This window comes from Musa acuminata, chromosome BXJ3-3, assembly GCF_036884655.1.
Source record: "Musa acuminata AAA Group cultivar baxijiao chromosome BXJ3-3, Cavendish_Baxijiao_AAA, whole genome shotgun sequence".
NCBI lineage: Eukaryota > Viridiplantae > Streptophyta > Magnoliopsida > Zingiberales > Musaceae > Musa > Musa acuminata.
Window position 1 is genome coordinate 24,383,803 of NC_088351.1, and position 21,895 is coordinate 24,405,697.

The window sequence follows — 21,895 nt, forward strand, 5'->3', positions numbered from 1 at the left end:
TAGGAGTTATTCCTCTTGATGAGGGAGAGGCGAGGACCCCTTTCACCCTCAAACTATCGGAGGATAGGGTATAGACCTTGATTGACTAGCAATTAGTGGACTTGGAAGAATTTGTGCAAGAGGAGAGAGACATCCTAACCTGAGGTATAGAAGCCAAATAGTAGACAACCTAAGGATTGACTCTCCTTTCGAAATTGGATACGAGAAGGAAGCTTCAAAAATATTAAGGCTCGAGCAATGGAATGAGCCTTATTAAATAGGCCAACATAGGTTTATAAATAAGTGATGACATCTCTCATGAGATTGGCACAAGTGTCTCTTCGGGACCATATCAAAAGGACACTCTCCCATTGCTGGGGCACCAATTGAGGAAGATATAAGATAATCTTCCTCTCTACCCCCACTATTGAGGTGTTAATCGAGGAAGATATGAGAAAATCTTTCTCTCTCCTTCGTTGTTGAGGTGTTAATTGAGAAATATGTTATTTTTCTCTCCTCATATGATTAACACAATTGTCCCTTCACGACCATGTCGAAAAGATGCTACTCAAGCATCTCTCCCTTTCCTCCGTTACTAAGACGCCAATCGAGGAAGATGTGGAGAAAATATATTCTCTCTCCTCCCACTATAGATGTCGATCGATGAAAACAAACTCTCCCCTCTTATGATGGTGCCACCCTCCATGATTGAGTCAAATGTTCCCTCGGGATAGCTCCGAAGAGACGTTTGAGTCGAGAAGACCCAATTGACACTAGAAGATCCGCTATCATAGAGGTGCAAGGTGAAATGCATACAAATGCATGAGTCAAGAATACTTGACTTGCATAAAGAAAAATTCACTACGACGAAGGATCAGGCCAAATGGCGCCCGAGGCGCATGAGTCGAAAATAATCCAACTCATGCTAAGCGAAATCTGCTAAGATAAAGGCACAAGATGAAATGCATCTAAGACACATAAGAAAGACCTAACCCACATAAAGAGAAATCCACTACGGTGGAGGATCGAGTCAAATGGCACCCAAGGTGCATGAGTCAAAAAAAATCTGACTCGCACTGAGCGAAATCTTCTACGACAGAGGTGCAAAGTGAAATGCGCTTGAGATGCGAGATTTAGGAAGACCCGACCTATGTAAAGAGAAACCTGCTATGCTAGATGATTGGGCCAAATGGAGCACGAGGCACATGAGTCAAGAAAAATTTGACCCATGCCAAATGAAATATGCCATGATGGAGACACAAGGCCTAATATACCCGAGACACCTAATTCAATAAAACCCGACCTGTAGGATGAGATCCCAAATGCTCTCGTGCTGAAAAAACCAAATGACGCACTTCGAATGCAAGAACCTCAAAGCACGCCTTCCGGGGTGACAAATGATAGGGAATATATAATTAGCCAATCATCGCCCATCATGCCAATGCCATGTAAGGCTCGTGGGAGGGAAAAGGCCTATACGACTCGACAATTGCTTGCTTGCATAGATAAGAGTCCAAGAGATAACTCAGGTTAGTTATCAAATTGCCTCCCTATAGAATATTCATAAAAATATTCCTAAGAATCTAAGGATAATTCAAGTTATTTACCAAATTGCCTCCCCTTACAAAATATGTAACCGCTTAGGAGTCGAAGGGATAGCTCAGGATGGTTACGAACTACCTCCCCTATAGAATAGTCATAGAAATATTTTCGGGAGTGCAAGAGGCAACTCTGGTTGGTTACAAATCATCTCTCCTATAGAATCTTTATGGGATATTTTGTCTCCTCAAGGTCAGGTATAAAAATACACCCTTAACTTCCGATGAGGTGGGAGTTAAAGCAAAAAAGAGGTGATTCATGGTACTAGTTTAAGTGTCGGAGGGATTGACTCGAGAAGCTCCTCTCGACTCTAGTCTTTAAATAAGTAACGACTCAAGAGAATATGCTCTCCACTTCAAATGACTCTGTGCATACAGTCTAAGGCCACGTCGTGTTGACAAAGACATCAGCGACATTTTTTCGAGAGTTCTATTATGTTAGATCATGATGTTAATATTTTAATTAATTTTGATCTTTAGTTTTATTATTCTATCTCAATATTATTTGATTTTTTTCTAATATTACATAAATGATTAAAATAACTTTCCTTTTGAACAGGAACAGAAACCAAATATCTATGCATTTGCAGAGTTGCTGTGTCCTAAATTGCTTCGCAAACCCCATGTTTTATATGGTGGCTATATCACAGGCTTTAGGCATGTTTCCAAGGCATGTGAGAGACAGAGAAGATTGTGGATCTTGAATACTTATGTATTCGCCCCATGCGACGCACGCTACTTTGCACCTTTGTTGACTCACGGAAATATGGCATCCATCTCCGTCTCCCTCACTAATCTCTGAAATATTCCTGAACACAGACACAGACGTATTCTGGACTTGGGGCCAAAACTCCACTGACAAAGTACGTACGATCCATTCGTCAGCAACGCCAGCTTGACTTGACGGTGCCATGTCACTCTACTGTCACCCCGAACACAATAGCTTCTCTACGCGACCTTTGGACACGTCATATTAAAACTACGCCACATATGCTTTGGGTTAGCTCCAAATGACGCGGAAAAATTGATCGCATACCGAGTGGTCGACTCGTCGAGTCGTCTACGCGCTTCTGCGAAGCTTTTCGCCTGCATTTTGTTTGGGTTGGGACTCCACCCGATCGTCGTCAGCGAATGAGCTGCAAAAGAGGCGAGGCCGCATCTTATGTCTGCTGCTCCATTCGAAGTCGTTGATGCGGAGCAGTTCGCCGACCGACCCTCCCCCTAAAGCCAAAGAAATCGCTCTCTCTCTCGTTCACCAGGTATGGATTCTTTCTGTTCCTTTTTTCTATGTCGGCACGCCTATTGCTTGCTAATACCGGAGTACTTCGCCTGGAACTCATCTGAAAAAGGTTGTTTGTTTCTCTTGATTGCCGCTATGTTGATCATGGTACTCGTTTCAGACTTTTACTTCTAGTAGGGTTTTACGATTTGGGGGAGAGATCTGATCCGTTGGTTTCTTGATTTCGTTTGCAGTCGCATGATTTCTAGATGCATTTTCTTCTCTTAACTATTGTTCGATTCTCCTGTATATGTGATCGGAGGAAGTGGTTTTATTTGATTTTGTGATACTCCCCGTACCTGTTGTCTATCTGCTTCCATCTGAGGATTTATGGGTGATGAGGGAATCTTTTAATGATCTAAAACGGTCAACATTCTCTGGCTAGGAGGCACCCAATGCTTAGTTAGATCTATTTCTCGCATCTTATTCCTCACCGTGCCGTTTACTGTTCCACAATCGTAGGCTTCCTGAGGTAATGTTACCTCATACGAAGAGATGATCACTTCTCTTCGGAGTAATTGCTGAGATAAATTAAACCAGAAAGGTGAGTGAAATCAGTCATCCGAGTTTCCACTTTGTGATTTCTTGGTTCATAGCCTCAACTAATCCCCGTCCTCTATGGCTTAGCTTGCTGAATTGGATTGTTCTTCCTCTTAGGAACCTCTTTGACACAGGCAAGTAAAATATTATGTAAACTAGATTTATAGTTGTTTATTCTGTATTTGGTGTTACTGGGAAGTGACAAAGCTTTTAGGCTGGAGGATACTTTAAATGCTGTGTCTATGGGGACCCAAAACTATAGTTGGAAAAGGAAGCTCCAAACTACTGAGAAGATATTTTGAGATGTATGAGATGATGGTATGGTCCGGTAGCACATCAATCATTGTTATCTGGAATCATAGGCTCTGATAGTCACAACATGGGGTTTTCTAGGCTGTATGTGCATGCTCATAGTAGGTCATAGGTCCATCACTACAGGATAGAACATTTTCCGCTGATGAACTAAGCCCATTGCTTTTAACTTCTCGTGACGTCAATTACTTGACCGATTACCCATAGTAGTTCGCTTGATATTTGCATGCTTATGGCCTGTTTAAATGTGTCAGAAATGTGTGCTCATGTTCTTAGACCATTTTCTCATTGTTACTAGAACTGAATAGAAAATCATTCATTGGAATGGCTCATAGGACAATCCAAGAATTTGTATTTGCTAAAAATGAATAGCATATTTTGTACACCTGCCACCAGACTGCACTTGAATAGTAAAACTCCTGTTAAATCTTCAGTTGTGAGCATTAAAAAAATTTGTTGTTCTCTTCCACTCTCATCCAGCTTTCTGTTTAAGAAAATCTTACTTTTAGCATAGCATTTCTAAGACAAATGCACAAGTGGAATATATAGGCTCCATGAACAATTGCTGTTGAGTTTAGCTGTCTTCTTCTAATCTGTATTCCAGTATGAATTTTCAAAGTGGTCTTCGTTTTGTATCTTTTTGGACCTCTAAACTTGGATCATCTTTGGTAGTTGGACATTCTATGTGATTATAAACTGATATTGTTGATGCATCTGAACATATTCTGCGCTACGGGCTCGCCTAAGTGCTCGCTCGAGCTTAGTGAGATGTTGACAAATATTAAAATTAAAAATATAAATAATGAAGGATAAGAGTGAGAAGGAGGGAGGAGGAGGAAGGAGAAGAGGGTCGTCGGGGTCCGAGCGGTTGGGAGGGGTGCTATTGTGGAGAAGGCAACCATAGAGAAGGAGAAAAAGAAAGGGTTTACCGAGAGGAAAGGAAAAAGGAAGGAGAGAGAAGGAGAAGAGGGAGGAGGGAGAATGGTGTTGTCGGAGTCCCAGGAGGCTCAACTAGGATAGGGGAGTGTCGGGGATGGCAAGGGGAGGGGACCTATTACGGAGGCTCAACCATCAAAGGATGATGGAGGAGGGAGAGGAGAAGAGGGAGAGCAAGGTGGGGAGGAGAGAGAGTCACCATGAGGATGTTGTTCGCCAGTTCGTCGATCGTTGGAGTGTCACCTTTGCTGCAAGAGGAAGCCATTCGTCATTGCTAGCGCTAGGTCACCCAGATAGGAGGTCAGGGATGGTCTCACATCCAAGGGAGGGGTGGTGGGGGTAAGCTATCAGTCATTTAGTTAAACCGAACCAGCATCATTGGGTTCAATTAGATTGAACCAGGATTAGTTCAAGCATGCGCTTGAACTAATCCTGAACCTTTTGACAGTGATGGTTTATTCTTGTTGTAACTGCGGTTATTGTTAATGCATCTGAATCTTTTCTGAAGGTATGTATATTTCACCCTTTTCGTAAAACAATGTCACCTGTTGAATTAGACCATGACCATTAAAAAATTTATTATTCCTTCAATCTCATTAAAAAATTTATTATTCCTTCAATCTCTTTCTGTGACTTAATCTGTGGCGTAGGATCCATTTACAATTAAGAGATCCATTGTGGATGGATATTTTAATTTCTTTTTGGGTTGAGATTGATGTGTTTTTTCTGTAATAGCATGAATGATGCAAGTTCTGTTTTATTAACCTGATAATAACATACGTGTTATCAGCATAGGTTGGACTTGGTTCTGGACTACCTCTTGATCATGTTCAGAAGGAAGCATTGCTCTAATGATGACCAGGATCATGCTGCTCCACAAGAAGAAAAGGTAATGAGTGAATAGATCCAATCATGATAACAAGTACATTTTTCTCTATCATATCGTAGGAAGATCGAATTCAGCTTTAAAGAAGCAAAGATCCAAAGATCGGATATGTCATTTGTGTTTATTCTTAAACTCTGAAAATTCAGTCTTTTATTTAGTTTTCACTAAATTTATTTTTTAGATAAATAATGCTGAATTGTGTGATCATATTAGTATATTTTGCATGATAAATTGCAACACTAGCTATGGGTTCCCAACAATATGTAATTTTGTCATTTTTGTTCCTATTTGGCATCTTAATTTCAAAATTTTGTTATTTAGATCCCTCTGGATTGTAACATGTTCCATGCCAATAATTTTTTCATATGAAGATTTTAAAGAGGTTTTCGTCAAGATGTCTTATATGATAATGCAGTCGGTAGTCTAGTACTAAATAACATATATTTCTCGCATATGTATGCAAAATGTTAGCTTGCAATTCCATTGTGCCATTTTCAAAATGGATCTGCGACACATTAATCTGGTCCAAGATCGAAAGAGCTTAATCTAGATAGGGAAGTCAAGTCATAGACAACTTTAGTTGGTTGTTTTCCTTCTCTATATATATTTTGTTGTAATTGTTCAACAAACAGGTCAAAGAGCTCAGAGCTGCTATTGGACCCTTATCCGGACATAGCTTAATGTTCAGCGACGATGCATGCCTGCGGAGATACCTGGTAGCTCGGAACTGGAACATTGATAAGTCAAAGAAAATGTTACAAGAGACACTTAAGTGGAGAGCGACTTATAAGCCAGAGGAAATTCGTTGGGTGAGTTCAATTTAGGTGGTTGATTTTGAATGTCCGCAAAATTACAGCCATGTTTTACCCTATTATTTGGTTTGTTTCAGCATGAAGTTGCAGTCGAAGGCGAAACCGGTAAGGTGTATAGAGCAGATTTTCAAGATCGCGAGGGGAGATCTGTTCTTGTGCTGAGACCAGGGAAACAGGTTTGGCAATGAACGTTTCATTTTCTCAGAAATCATCATGTTATTCAGCATCGAGAATGGAGACGATAACCATTGAGATGTTGCAGAACACAACGTCGCATGACAACCAACTCAGGCATCTGGTGTATCTCCTAGAAAATGCCATTATCAATTTACCCGATGGCCAAGAGCAAATGATCTGGCTGATAGACTTCACAGGATGGTCACTAAGCAACTCGGTGCCCATCAAGACTGCTCGAGAGACGGCAAACATCTTGCAGAGTCACTATCCTGAGAGGCTTGCGGCTGCATTCCTTTACAATCCTCCAAGAATTTTTGAATCATTCTGGAAGGTATGAGCCTTTCCTCCTTGTTTCGTCAAATATGAAGGAAAAACTGTGATTTAATTTGTAAGATGCTGATGGTGCTCCATTTTTTCACATGCAGATAGTTAAGTATTTCTTGGACCCGAAAACCTTTCAGAAGGTGAAGTTCGTATACCCAAAGAACGAAGAGAGCATGGGAGTAATGCATAAGAACTTTGATCCGGAGATACTACCCGAGGAATTTGGAGGAAAGAGCAAGGTACAATATGACCATGATGAGTTCTCAAAATTGATGTCAAAGGATGATGTTAAGACTGCGAGCTTTTGGAAACCGGACGAGAAGACCACCTTGGTTGCACCGGAACCTGCACATTTTGTTGCCCAAGCAAGTTGACCAAACCATTAGCTTGTAGAACCAAATTGAACGAACCATTCAATCCGCCTGACGTTGTTATTATGAACTAAGGTCGTCAACCTTGTGCAGGAAGGAAACGGTCTCTCTTCTTCTCTACTTGTTTTAGGATCTCCACTAAATAAAGCACTTGGTGTTTCCGGATTTCAGTTCGTCGATGGAATAAGAATGAGAAAGTGATTTTTCTCTTTTTCTTCTTCTTCTTTAATCTTTATCTCGGGGTCTCAAAGTTACATTCCGATTTTTATTCTCTAGTAATCAAGTAAAATTATTCAGTCAATTTCTTATAAATATTATCCCATATTTGTCAATATCAGAGGGGACAAAATTTCAGTGAAGAGACTATAACAGTAAGTTCGTGCCTAAAGAATCGAAGCTAAAAGTTGGAGAACACCAATAAGTGTGCTATATGATTTACCAGTCATAAGGATAACTTTTAACGATTGCGTTTGGACCATCAGGTTTTGTGGTGGGATATAACTAATTAACTAGTAAATAACAAAGACTTTTGGACCATCATTGTTTTTTAAGCTCGGAACTTTAATTTGAAAAATATTTATGTATAAAAATCGCTTGCAAAATGTGTTACCTCACGATAGAGGACATTAAAAGACTAACCACTCGATCACCCTATCAGATGATTGCAACCTCCAAAAAAAATTATAAATTTGAGATATAACTTGATTTCTCCATCAGGACTAACGTACCGAGTGTACAAAATGCGCACAATATAACATAGAATACCTATCTATATAATCAAGGATGTCGATGGGATGGGATAAGAGAGGAGTGCTTCCCCGCCACCGCGTCAGGTGGGGTAACCATGAAAATTCTCAATTGGGTGCAAGGAATCCCATATTCTCCTGATTAATTTATTTTATTTTTAAAAAAATAAAATTACAATCAAAACTAATTAATAATATCAAAATTTATAAAATTAAATATAGGATCGACTTAGTTATTAATGTTCGATTATTGCAATTATAGATATTGAATTCAATTCTCAAATATATTTATTTATTTATTCAAATGATGATGATGATGATAATAATATAAATGAGATGATGACAGATTCAAGAGTAGGGGTCCCATAATCCTATCGTACGTGTAATAGAAAAATGCTCAACATCCCCGTCCTAATTAGGGACTGATCCTCATAGGTATCTGGATGTACCATAGAACACAATTGACACCTCTATCTATAATTAACCATTATTGCTAAATAGATAAAGGATATCATATGTTCTATACCGCCCAAGACTTGGGAAAATAAAAGAAATCTTAAGGCCCTTCAGGTAATTTTCTCGAGGGACCGTAGACAAGGTGGCAACAAGAAAAGGTGCTCTAAGATAGCCGGGATAAATAAATTAACTCAGAGAGTGTAAAAATAGGTTAACAACTTGGAAAATTAAAAACCTTTCAGGAAAAACATTAAAGTTAACAAATACGCAAATTGGACACAATTGAAATTCTGTTTATAAGATAAGATATAAAATAGCAGGATAAACATCAACATGAAACAGAAAACATCAGCTATAAACTTTGATACAAAGGGAGAAGTACAAGAATGGAGTAGACATTTATATTTGATAGCAGACTGAAACAAAATGTTTCAAGGTCATAAGAATTTATGAAGAAATCATGGTCTTTAAATTTGTAATAAAAGAATAGACACTTATGATGCCAGTCATAGGTTACTCAAATAGAATTATGCAATCATATGCCTAATAAGAGGTTTTAGAAGGGAGAAGAGATAAAGCAGCATGCAGGCCACAAATATAGACAAAACCAAGAAATAAATCCAGAATTCTAGATTCCATAACGGCTTACAATCTTATAATCACTAGCACATATTTCAAAAATACCAAATCAAACCAAACCAACCTACCTGATGGGATGTCTTGGATTGATGCAGATTCAAATTACTTAAGCCCAAGTTAACAATAAGACATCCATCAAATCCGTGTAAATCAATCTTGGTCTTAGCCCATTTTCGACGGAGACTAATCGAATTGTTACAATCTCCTCCTATTTAAGGGCTTAATATCCTCCTCAAGACTCAACATAGTCCAAATCAAATCTTAGTATAATACACGTGAGATATCGCCAATGGTAGCTCAACGTCATGACACGCTCTCTAGCCTCATTCATGGGTAGTCTTTTCCTACTCAAGTCTTGCACTATACCCAATACTAGGTCAGGTTTGATACCAATTGTCACAACCCAAGCCGATTGGATAACTAGACTATCAACTTCGTTGAGTCTAAACAACGAGTTCAAAATGCTTAAACCCAAATTAATAATAATACACCCAGCATATCATTATAAATTAATCTTAATCTTAGACCACTTTCGATATAGGACTAATCGGAACGTTACATAAGCATTGCCAACCTAAGCAGACAAAAAAAATTGGCAAGGACAGATGTAGAGCAATTTGTCTAAAATACATATATAAATTGAAGCAGACAAAAAAATGGCAAGGACAGATGTAGAGCAATTTGTCTAAAATACATAAATCGAAGAAAATAGCAAGGACCGAAAGAAATCCAAGAATTACATGGTGCGAAAATAACACAATAGAACAGAGAAAAAAGAGAACAGTAACAACACGAACATTACAATGACTAACAAGATTAAGGGGAAAAAGTGGAAATTGGGGAACCTAAAGGATCAGATAAGAGATTCAGAATGTAGTTAGTGCAGACATGACAAGGATATGTATAAAAAGTCAAACTTTAAGATATACAAATCATATCCAAAAACTAGGAAACTGAGGGAGCAGCAAAGCAAAATTTCAGACTAATGATTTTAACAAAAGGATAGATATTAGAGATGGAGGCCAACAAACTTTCTAATGCAAGGTAGAATAGAAACTTGGGTAATACTAAATACAAAGAACAAACAAAGTAAAAGAAAGTGAAGATAAGGAGAGGTGAAATAATTACATATAGACATCAAAGTTTCAGGAACTATGTCGTTTAAATGGATCAAATCAGCCATGTGGCCATGTCACCTGTTATGGACGTGGAGGTCATTCTTGTGGTCAGCTATTGATGTCCTATTCACATTAGGTTGTAGAATCTATTCCGTGGTCTGATTCCAAATACTATCACTTCTTCAGGTATTCTTGGGTTATTTTATCAAATTGTAAGTAGTATATCTAATCAGATTCCAAAGGCTTGGAAGGTGAGAATTCCCTATTTGAGATCAAAATATTATGCAAGTGATACATCCACCAAAGCCAATTCCAACATCATATGAGGAATTTGGATACTTGTTGTACAGTACTAAGTAGAATAATATACATACAATCACAACAATAATCATTCTGGTTGCAATTAGACAAGTAGATAGATTAACTAAAAATAAATGCATTACATAACAGAGCAGTTCAGAATGATTTGTGAGTTAGGACAAACAGGCTTAGTTAGAATCCAATCTAGTTGCTCAGTAACATTACGGTGTCGTCCAAAGAATTATCATGATGGTGGTTATCAAATCCATAAGCTCACAACATAAGCATATGTCCATGCGAACAGAGAACACATTGCAAAAGGAAACAATTGACCTAGCTGCATCAGATGCCAAATTTTCTTGTCTAAAGTACATGGTGAACGATATGACATGTGTGCCCTAGGAGGCACCAGTTGATGTTAAAAGCCCATCAAACAAGAAATGTTTTCTCAATAAGTTCCAAAAATTAAAAAGCCAAGACGCTAAGGCTAAAAAAGAGAATGTCCAGCCACTTGGTACAATTCAAGTTTTATAAGCTAGTATGTTATTGTCTTCGGAATAGAGAAGCCCTATGAATCTACTACTCCACATAGCATAAAGCCATCACACCTTGGTCACAAGGGTAAAGCACGTCCTATACCATAAAAATAGAGAAACATGTTAGGATAAGAACAGGTCAGACTGCAAAGCTCCATTAACATCCCCCAAAACAAAGAAACAATCTGCTTGGCATAGATATAAATGCCAAAATCAGTCTCAAGCAGAGAAATGACATTGATCTTTATTTTCCTTCTCACTCCTACTCTTATCCAATAAGATGTCAAAGGACAAGAAGAAACAATAACGTGGCCTGTCCTGTGGAAGTCGTGGTTTAAATTCCTCACATGCAATCTTCCTTCTCTTCTTCGTCGTACTCTTCAAAGCCATGGTCAGATGCGCTTGCTTAATCCTATCATCAGAATTACCACAAGACAAAAGTTCCAATTGTGCAATGAAAACCAATCCAACGACTATTCTCATTTGATGTTAAGTCCCTCCATAGAATCTAAACCTCTTGAAATCTAGATTCTTTTTGCTTCTACCAAATGCCAATACTCGTATGCATAACAAAATGAAAGATCTCCCCAGTTATCAACGATGACCAACCAAGGCATAAGGAAGTTCATGGCTGTTACCTTGGGAGAGCCAACTCCAACAGGAGGAATCAACCGCGATGAAAGACTTGAGACGGGCGGAGGCGATGGCGCTGTGAAGCGGCATCAGCGACTCGACACTTTCCAGCGCCGGTGCGATCGACCTAGAAGATTCGTGCTGGAATTAATCAGGCCACCCAATCGACGTGAACGAGAAGTAGTAGAAGGGATCTCGAAGGCATAGATTTCGGGAGACAATGGCTGCACCTCCGAACGATAGGGGCGGCTCTTCGAGATGGCGCGGGCTTCGGGAGTAGGTTTTTGGAGCGGACCGCGATGGACCTCGCCGCAGCCATGGCGGCGGACCTACAGAGCGACGCCATCTTTGATCTCGGACGGGTTTTCTTCGTGTCGGGCGACAGACGGGGATAACAAAAGCCCTTAAACCCTAAGCGAGTGGGCATGGGCATGGGCAATGCGTCGACCGAGTGACCGACTCACCATCACGGGTCGAGAAAGGTCGACCGAGTGCACCAAAATCACATGCACTAAAACGGAGATTAACGCTATATCTAAAACATTCATTTCGTTTCTTTAATCGGACTACCGTATCAGATTTATTCAAATCTAAAATAATTTTTATATTTTTTAATAATATAATATATAAATTTTTTCTGTTTATAATTTATTTATATAACATATTGACTCATAATAAATTATTAATATAACGATATATATATAATTTATGATTAAGATCCATTTTAGCTTTTATAATTTTGATCCTAGGCCTCTTTAGCTCTTATGATTTACTTGTCTCTAAAATAATTATTATATTTTTAAATACGTAGCATATAAGTCTGTTGATGAACTAATACACCGTGGACAGTGAGTCAGCGCGACTTGGTCCACGGGGCGATGTCGGGAATCTTCGGGCGTCTCAGCTGGTCCTCGGGACCGGTCAATCGGTGCCTTGAGGATTGACGTCAGGGGCGTGAGCGGAGCTTTCACTTTAGACGGTGGCGATTTCCTACAAAAGAAAAGACCTTCGTCGGATCTTCTCCGACTTTGGTCCCTCTGATGATTAAGTCAGTGGTTTGTGGGATCTCCTTTTCTCTTTTTTCTTTTTCTCCTCCTCCTCCTCTGGCCAGATGCTTGGCCAAGGATTTTATACTATTGTACGAGGGTCGGTCGTATACAGGTTTGGCGCGACAATCGACTCTCGAGAGGTGAGAGGGTACCTTCGCGTGGTTGTCGTCCTGAGAAGTGTGGAGCGACGTCGTTCGAGACGTGAGGGACAATGTCGTCTCGGGGCGCGCGAGACGAACGCGCGGGACGGCATCGTATGGCTCCGTCTTGAGTTTTCCTGGGCGGATCGTACTGAACAGTGCCTTGGTACGAGATCTGGTTTGACGTGCGAGGGTATTCTCCTTGTTGACTTGGCATGGCGGTACGTGGCATTGATTGTGTTGAATCTCGGATTTTGATGATGAAGTCAATTGTCATTTGTTATCTAATCTATATGTTGAGATAAGTGTGCAGGATTAACTACGATGAAAATAAGATATGCAGCAGGAGTTGCGCCGGAGTCAAGACAATGATCACGTTGGGAGTTCGAGGGTTCTGCGGGAACAAATCCGAGAAGTCCATGAGCTTGCCAAAGAAGCTCGTCGGAACTCGCCAAGTGGATCGTCGCAAGTCCAGGAGTTTTCCGGAAGTCCGCAGGAGCATCATCGAGGGTTCATCGGATGATCGACAGAAGTTCGCCGGAAGCTCGTCGGAAGAAGCGATTGACGCACTAGAGCAAGTTACAGTAAATGTCTTAGAAAATATCATAGTTAGCACAATGATTAAGTTGGAAATAGGAGGTGATCCCATTAACTTAATCTTGGAGCAATTGGGCCCCTAAAAAACCCAAATTGGGCCGAATGGATCAACCCATTCGGACCCTGATTTATGCCAGGCGGTTGAACCGCCCAAGCCAGGTGGTGGCACCGTCTGGGCTTAGTCTCAGAGCGAGACTGAGCGGTGCAACCGCCCTTGACAGGAGGTGGCACCGCCTAGGCTCGGTCTCCGAGCTCTGGCTGAGCGGTGCAACTGCCTTAGTTAGGCGGTGGCACCGCTTGAGCTCGGTCTTCGAGCTTTGGCAGGAGGTGCAACCGCCCCTGACAGGAGGTGGCACCGCCCAGAGGCTCAGTCTTCAAGCTCTGCCAGGCGGTGCAACCGCCAGATCCCGGAATTCCGGGAATTGACAGTTTTGAGCTCCAAATTCAAACTGGGTTGGGGCCGATAGATACCCCACCCTTTCAGCACTGAAAGGGCACCCAAAAACCACCAAAATTCTGATTTTACTTTGTGATTTTTAGAGCTCAAAAGTGTTGTATTAGTTGAAAGTTCTTCTTCCTCTTTTCTTCCAAGTTCTAATCTGTTAAGAGAGGAAAGGAAATTCTGGAAGGGTTGTCTCTTAAGCCCGTCAAAAGGAGTAAAACTGTAAAAGGGTGGTTGGCCTTCGCCTATTGAAGGAAGGCCTCTAGTTGACGTCGGTGACCTCGTCGGTGGAGGAAGCCAAAAGTGGAGTATGTCAAGATTGACCAAACCACTCTAAATCTCGGTTTGCATTTACTTTGAGCATATTATCTTTACTGCAAACCTCCTCAAAAGCTTACTGCTTTCTGCGCATATACGATTGGGTTTCAAGCTTTGCACTTTCCGAATCGGCGTTTAGACGTAAATCAGTTTTATCGTACGATCATCATATTTCAGTTTGCGCTTACGTTTTGATTTCTATCATAACTGCAAACTGCCTTTATATCCTTACTTTAACAGCATCTCGCTTAATCAAGTGATTTACGAATCAACATTTAGACGTAAATCAGTTTTTTCGTATGAATATCATATTTCAGTTTGCGCCTACTATCTGATTTGAACCATAACTGCAAACTGCATTTATATCTTTGTTGCATCTCGCTTAATCAAAAGTTAAAGTGATTTACGAATCGGCTTTCTTACTGAAATCACTTTTATCGTACGAACACTTTTTTAATCGTCGAAAGTTTTTCGCTGCACTAATTCACCCTCCCCTTTTAGTGCTCTTGATCCTAACAATTGATATCAGAGCGGGGTTAACTCTCAAACGGATTAAAACCTAAGAGAGATGGCATACGCCGGAAACCAAGAGGGCCATTCTATTACACGTCTATCCATGTTCAATGGGACGGACTACACCTATTGGAAGACCCGAATAAGGATCTTTCTTATTTCTATGGATTTTGAACTTTGGAATCTTGTCGAAAATGGATTTTCGAAGTCTTCTCTTCCGTTGATCGATTGAAATGAATTGGAGAAGAAGACTTTCGCTCTTAATGCAAAGGCTATGAATGCCTTATTTTGTGCACTTGATAAAAACGAGTTCAACCGTGTTTCGGTTTGTGAAACTACATTTGATATTTGGCACACACTCGAAGTGACTCATGAAGGCACAAGTAGAGTGAAAGAGTCAAAAATCAATCTTTTGTTACATTCTTTCAAACTTTTCCGGATGAAACCGAGTGAGACTATTGGCGACATGTTTACCCGTTTCACGGATGTCGTCAACGGTCTAAAAGGACTCGGAAAAAGTTTTTCGGATTTTGAGCTCGTAAATAAGATTCTAAGATCTCTTCCTAAGAGTTGGGATCCTAAAGTCACTGCTATTCAAGAGACGAAAGATCTAAACAACTTCCCTCTTGAAGAACTAATCGGGTTATTAATGACCTACGAGATGACTTGCAAAGCTCATGAAGAGCAAGAAGACATCCTTCCAAAGAACAGGAAGGATATGACACTTAGAACTTCAGAAGACCACTTGAGAGAAAACTCAAGTGATGAGGACTGTGACGATGACTTGGCACTTCTAATAAGAAATTTTAAAAATTTTATTAAAAGAAACAAGTTTAAGAATGACACAAAAAATAAACTTGAACCAAAGAAGAACCAAGTTATTTGCTACGAGTGCAAAAAGCCGGGACACTACAAAAGTGATTGTCCCCAAGTCAAAAAGAGAACATCAAAGAAGAAGGCACTCAAAGCAACGTGGGATGACTCGAGCGCGTCCGAAGAAGAGGAGTCCAACACCGAGTAAGTTGCTCATTACGCCTTAATGGCCATCGGAGAGGAGGTAACGAATTTAATAGATGCAGATTTATCATTTGATGAATTATTAAATGCCTTCCATGACTTATTTGATGAATGTAAGATTATTAGTAGAAAATATAAATTGCTAAAAAAGGAGCATGATAGTCTTACTTATAATTTTGATAAGTTAAAAACTGAATATCATGATAGTTTAGGTTCATACATAAAATGCCATGATCTAAAAACTCTCCAAAAGGAAAACTTGCTACTTAAGGACACCTTGAAGAAATTCGAGGTTGGTAGCAAGTCCTTGAACATGATCCTTGCAAACAAGGGTCACGTTCCCAAAAGAAGTGGAATCGGATTTGTGAGAAGTCCTCACCAAAATCCAACCACCTTCATGAAAGGCCCCATCTTACATGTTCGACACCAAAGCAAATGCAACTTTTGTTGCAAACTTGGACACAAAACACATTATTGTCCATTCAAGAAAATTAGTCCGAACAAATTAATTTGGGTTCCTAAAGGAACCATGATAAATTCTATGTAAAATGATAAACAATGTAGATCTATTTTTTAGGCACCCAAAAGCAAATGGGTACCTAAAGATCATCATTTCTTGTAGAAACCTATACCATCGCAAGCTAGGAGCAAGAGATGGTACCTTGATAGTGGATGCTCAAGGCATATGACCGGAGATCCATCTCAATTCTCTAAGCTCACTGGCATAGACGAAGGCTATGTCACATTCGGAGACAACAACAAGGGTAAAATCATTGGCAAAGGAACCATAGGTAACAAATCCAACTTCTTTATCAAAGATGTTTTGTTAGTTGATGGTTTAAAACATAACCTCTTGAGCATTAGTCAATTATGTGATAAAGGATATATTGTCAGATTCGAATCTAATGCTTGCATCATTGAAAACCACACAAAAACACGTCTATGATTGCATTAAAATAAAATAACGTATACACTATTGACATCAATGATTTGTGTAATGAAATGTGTTTTTCGGTTTTGAATGAGGATGCTTGGCTATGGCATAGAAGATTAGGTCATGCTAGCATGAAACTAATCACTCAAATATCATCTAAAGAACTTGTAAGAGGAATTCCTCATATCAAGTTCATCAAAGAAAATGTATGTGATGCTTGCCAATTAGGTAAATAAATTAAGGGTAGTTTCAAATCTAAGAATCAAATAAGCACCTCTAGGCCCTTACAATTGATCCATATGGACTTGTTCGGACCAATCTCTACATCAAGCCTAGGAGATAGCAAATACGCCTTTGTTATTATGGATGACTATAGCAGATACACATGGACTTACTTCTTAAAACAGAAAAATGAATGCTTTAGATATTTTACCAAGTTTTGTAAACTTGTTCAAAATGAGAAGGGTTCTATGATTTCGTCAATTAGAAGTGATCACGGTGGTGAATTTCAAAACCATGATTTCCAAGAATTTTGTGAACTCAATAGATATAACCATAATTTCTCTACTCCTAGAAATCCTCAACAAAATGGAGTAGTAGAAAGAAAAAATCGAAATTTACAAGAAATGGCAAGAACCATGTTGAATGAACATAGCCTACCCAAATATTTTTGGGCCGAAGCCATAAACACTACATGCTATATTTTGAATAGAGTTCTAGTAAGACCCTTACTCACCAAAACTCCCTATGAGTTATGGAACAACAAAAAACCCAATGTTTCATATTTTAAAGTCTTTGGGTGTAAGTGTTTTATCTTGAATGAAAAAGATAACTTAGGAAAATTTGATGTTAAATCTGATGAAGGAATCTTTCTTGGTTATTCTTCGATTTCTAAAGCTTTTCGTATCTTCAATAAAAGAACTTTAATTATTGAAGAATCCATTCATGTTGTCTTCAATGAGATTTCCGAAATCAGGAAAAATGATTTTGATGATGATGTTAATTTTGATTCCTTGAATTTAAATAAAACCCCGTCTCCAACTAGCAACTTGGATGCATCCACTTCCGAAACATCCTTACCCAAGGATTGGAAGTATGTAGATGTTCATCCTAAGGAGCTAATCTTAAGAGACACATCAAAGGGGGTTCAAACATGTTCTTCTCTTAAAAAATTTTGTTCCAACGCCGCTTTTCTCTCCCAAATTGAACCCAAATGTGTTGACAAAGCCATGAAAGATGATTCATGGATTATTTCAATGCAAGATGAATTAAATCAATTTGAGAGAAATGATGTGTGGAAGCTTGTTCCTAGGCCAAATGACCATTTAGTTATTGGTACTAAATGGGTTTTTAGAAACAAGCAAGATGAATATGATATCGTGGTTAGAAACAAGGCTAGATTAGTGGCCAAAGGTTTCAACCAAGAAGAAGGTATCGATTACGAAGAAACCTTCGCTCTTGTGGCTCGATTAGAAGCCATAAGGATGCTCCTTGCCTACGCTAGTAGTAATAATTTTAAGTTGTTTCAAATGGACGTTAAAAGTGCTTTTCTTAATGGCTTTATTTCCGAAGAAGTCTATGTTGAACAACCTCCTGGATTTGAAAATAATAGCCTCCCTAATCATGTGTTTAGATTAACTAAAGCTCTATATGGTTTAAAACAAGCTCCGAGGGCTTGGTATAAGAGACTTAGTTCTTTTCTTATTGAAAATAATTTCACAAAAGGCAAGGTTGATACTACATTGTTCATCAAGAATTTTGAAAATAATTTTCTCATTGTTCAGATTTATGTTGATGATATTATCTTTGGTTCTACGAATGAATCTCTTTATGAATCTTTTGCTAAATCTATGAGTCTTGAATTCGAAATGAGTTTAATGGGAGAATTAACATTCTTCTTAGGCTTACAAATCAAATAACTAAGCAATGGCATCTTTATTAGTCAAACTAAATATGCTATGAATTTGCTAAAAAAGTTTAATATGAATAGCTCAAAAGCTATTAACACTCCTATGAGCACCTCCACCAAGTTAAAAATTGATGAAAGTGGAGAAAGCTTCGATCAAAAAACTTATAGGGGCATGATAGGAAGTTTACTTTACCTCAGTGCAACTAGACCAGATATCATGTTCAGTGTAGGACTTTATGCTAGATTTCAATCAAACCCTAAGATATCTCATCTCAAAGCAGTTAAAAGAATACTTAGATATCTTAATGGTACCACAAATCTAGGATTATGATACCCAAAATCAAAGAATCTGGAGTTAATTGCTTATGCTGATGCGGACTTTCCTGGTTATAGACTAGATAGAAAAAGCGCATTAGGAACATGTCAATTTTTAGGACATGCCCTTGTTTCCTGGTCATCTAAGAAACAAAACTCGGTTGCACTATCAACAACCGAAGCTAAATATATTGCAGCAAGTGCATGTTGTGCACAAGTTGTATGGATGAAAAACACCTTAGAATATTATAAAGTTCATCTTAAAAATATTCCCATTAAATGTGATAACACAAGTGTAATATATGCTTAACGAAGAATCCTATACAACACTCAAGAACAAAACATATTGATATTTGACATCACTTTATACGAGATCATGTTACTAATCATGATGTAATCATAGAGTTCATTGATACTAAACATCAACTAGCTGATATTTTTACAAAACCTCTAAGTGAAGAACAATTTGATTTCATAAGAAGAGAATTAGGAATGTTGATGTGTCCGAATACATAAACTAGTTAAAATTAGTTTTCGGACATTATTGAATGATCAAATCACTTGATTGCCATTACATGCCTAAATAACATGCTGGAAATTATGTGTTGAATACAAAAATTTTCATAACAATAAGCATGTTTTGTCTTCATGATTGTATTTGAAAATCTATAGCATAGTCTTGTCCGAATGCATGAAAGTGTTAATTTTATTTTCGGATTCGCTTAACAATTGGTATCCTAACAATCGGATTTTCTCATACACTTATATTTTTCTGAAATGGATTTGATGAAATGATTCCTGCTTATAAATTCCATCTTGAAATATGGATGATAGTGTTTTTACTTGCAAAGATTTGTTTCACATACATATCTTGATCTTTGTAAAAATGAAGCATGATTTAATCTCTCATCGATTTTAACTTCACTCAAAGTAAACTCACAAATAGCTGGTATCACAAATAGCCTTCCTCCTTCATGCAAAAAGATTATAACAAATAAAAAGGAAGAAGTATTCAAAGCAATCTACATATCATGCTTTCCTTTATATGCTTGTATAATTGATTTCCTATCACTTACTATTGGAAAATAACATGAACCTAGTAAAGGCATGAACAACTATCACACTTATGCTCAAATTTGCTTATATTGTTCTCCTGGTATCATAATTACCACACTTTTTGTTGATGACAAAGGGGGAGAAATATATGAGTATTAATGTCATGCTTGCATCACCAAGAGATATATGAATTGATGCTATAATTGCTATGATTTGCATTATGCCTTGTTTGTATCATGTAATGATATCAAAATCTTACTTCGCAGTTTTACATGTTGATATCTTACAATATGATGAATTGCTACTATTACCATTATTCAAACTTGTTATGTAAAATTTGAAAATGAATGTCAAGCCTTGACATCATCTTCAGAGAGAAACATCATGATGGGAGTATTGATAAGTTTAAATGATTTTAACTTATTAATATGTCTCTTGAATTCAAAGGTTTTGAATTCAAGAATGACTTATCTCAAGTATGACATTTTAACTCCATTATCAATTGATTGTCATCATCAAAAAGAGGGAGATTGTTAAATCTCGAATTTTGATGATGAAGTCAATTATCATTTGTTATCTAATCTATATGCAGCAGGAGTTGTGTCGGAGTCAAGACAATGATCACGTTGGGAGTTCGAGGGTTCGACGAAAGTTCGGACAGTCGTTGGAGGTTCTGCGGGAACAAATCCGAGAAGTCCATGAGCTTGCCAAAGAAGCTCGTCAGAACTTGCCAAGTGGATCGTCGCAAGTCCAGGAGTATGCCGGAAGTCCGCAGGAGCATCACCGAGGGTTCATCGGATGATCGACGAAAGTTCGTCGGAAGCTCGCCGGAAGAAGCGATTGACGCACCGAAGCAAGTTGCAGTAAATGTCTTAGGAAATATCATAGTTAGCACAATGATTAAGTTGGAAATGGGAGTTGATCCCATTAACTTAATCTTGGGGCAATTTGGCCCTTGAAAAACCTAAATTGGGTCGAATGGATCAACCCATTCGGACCTTGATTTCTACCAGGCGGTTGAACCGAACAAGCCAAGCGGTGGCACCGCCTGGGCTCAGTCTCCGAGCGAGACTGGGCGGTGCAACCGCCCCTGACAGGAGGTGGCACCGCTTGGGCTCGGTCTCCGAGCTCTGGCTGAGCGGTGCAACCGCCTCATTTAGGCGGTGGCACCGCCTAAGCTCGGTCTTCGAGCTCTGGTAGGAGGTGCAACTGCCCCTGACAGGAGGTGGCACCGCCCAGAGGCTCAGTCTTCGAGCTCTGCTAGGCGGTGCAACCGTCAGATCCCGGAATTCTAGGAATTGATAGTTTTGAGCTCCAAATTCAAACTAGGTTGGGGCATATAAATACCCCACCCTTTCAGCACTGAAAGGGCACACAGAAACCACCGAAATTCTGATTTTACTTTGTGATTTTTAGAGTTCAAAAGTGTTGTATTAGTTGAAAGTTCTTCTTCCTCTTTTCTTCCAAGTTCTAATCTGTTAAGAGAGGAAAGGAAATTCTGTAAGGGTTGTCTCCTAAGCCTGTCAAAAGGAGTGAAACTGTAAAAGGGTGGTTGGCCTTCGCCTATTGAAGGAAGGCCTCTAGTTGACGTTGGTGACCTCGTCGGTGGAGGAAGCCAAAAGTGGAGTAGGTCAAGATTGACTTAACCACTCTAAATCTCGGTTTGCATTTACTTTGAGCATATTATCTTTACCGTAAACCTCCTCAAAAGCTTACTGCTTTCTGCGCATATACGATTGGGTTTCAAGCTTTGCACTTTCCGAATCGGCGTTTAGACGTAAATCAGTTTTATCGTACGATCATCATATTTCAGTTTGTGCTTACGTTTTGATTTCTATCATAACTGCAAACTGCCTTTATATCCTTGCTTTAACTGCATCTCGCTTAATCAAGCGATTTACGAATCAGCATTTAGACGTAAATCAGTTTTTTCGTACGAATATCATATTTCAGTTTGCGCCTA

General features: G+C 39.0%; 2 protein-coding genes across 4 annotated transcripts; one reads left to right on the forward strand and one right to left on the reverse strand.

Annotated features, from left to right (window-relative positions):
* Positions 1 to 2,601: 2,601 nt before the first annotated feature.
* LOC135634416 (uncharacterized) lies at positions 2,602 to 7,424 on the forward strand. 2 transcript variants are annotated; one of them, XM_065144886.1, is made up of 6 exons: positions 2,602 to 2,836; positions 5,440 to 5,533; positions 6,163 to 6,339; positions 6,420 to 6,518; positions 6,605 to 6,850; positions 6,945 to 7,424. In XM_065144886.1, exons 2-6 carry the CDS (start codon positions 5,471 to 5,473, stop codon positions 7,215 to 7,217), a joined length of 858 nt encoding a protein of 285 aa, XP_065000958.1. In that variant the 5' UTR covers positions 2,602 to 2,836; positions 5,440 to 5,470; the 3' UTR covers positions 7,218 to 7,424. The 2 variants fall into 2 exon arrangements, with proteins under 2 accessions (XP_065000958.1, XP_065000957.1); XM_065144885.1 differs by having other exon boundaries at positions 2,608 to 2,836; positions 5,435 to 5,533.
* Positions 7,425 to 10,785: 3,361 nt separating this feature from the next.
* On the reverse strand, positions 10,786 to 12,119 carry LOC103974994 (protein NONRESPONDING TO OXYLIPINS 2, mitochondrial). Of its 2 annotated transcripts, none has more exons than XM_009389905.3 (3): positions 11,873 to 12,119; positions 11,648 to 11,769; positions 10,786 to 11,106 (listed from the first exon to the last, which is right to left on the reverse strand). In XM_009389905.3, the coding sequence occupies exons 1-3, from the start codon at positions 12,073 to 12,075 to the stop codon at positions 11,087 to 11,089; spliced, it is 345 nt and encodes a 114-aa protein (XP_009388180.2). In that variant the 5' UTR covers positions 12,076 to 12,119; the 3' UTR covers positions 10,786 to 11,086. The 2 variants fall into 2 exon arrangements, with proteins under 2 accessions (XP_009388180.2, XP_009388179.2); XM_009389904.3 differs by lacking the exon at positions 10,786 to 11,106 and adding an exon at positions 11,133 to 11,421 and having other exon boundaries at positions 11,873 to 12,118.
* Between the last annotated feature and the right edge of the window lie 9,776 nt (positions 12,120 to 21,895).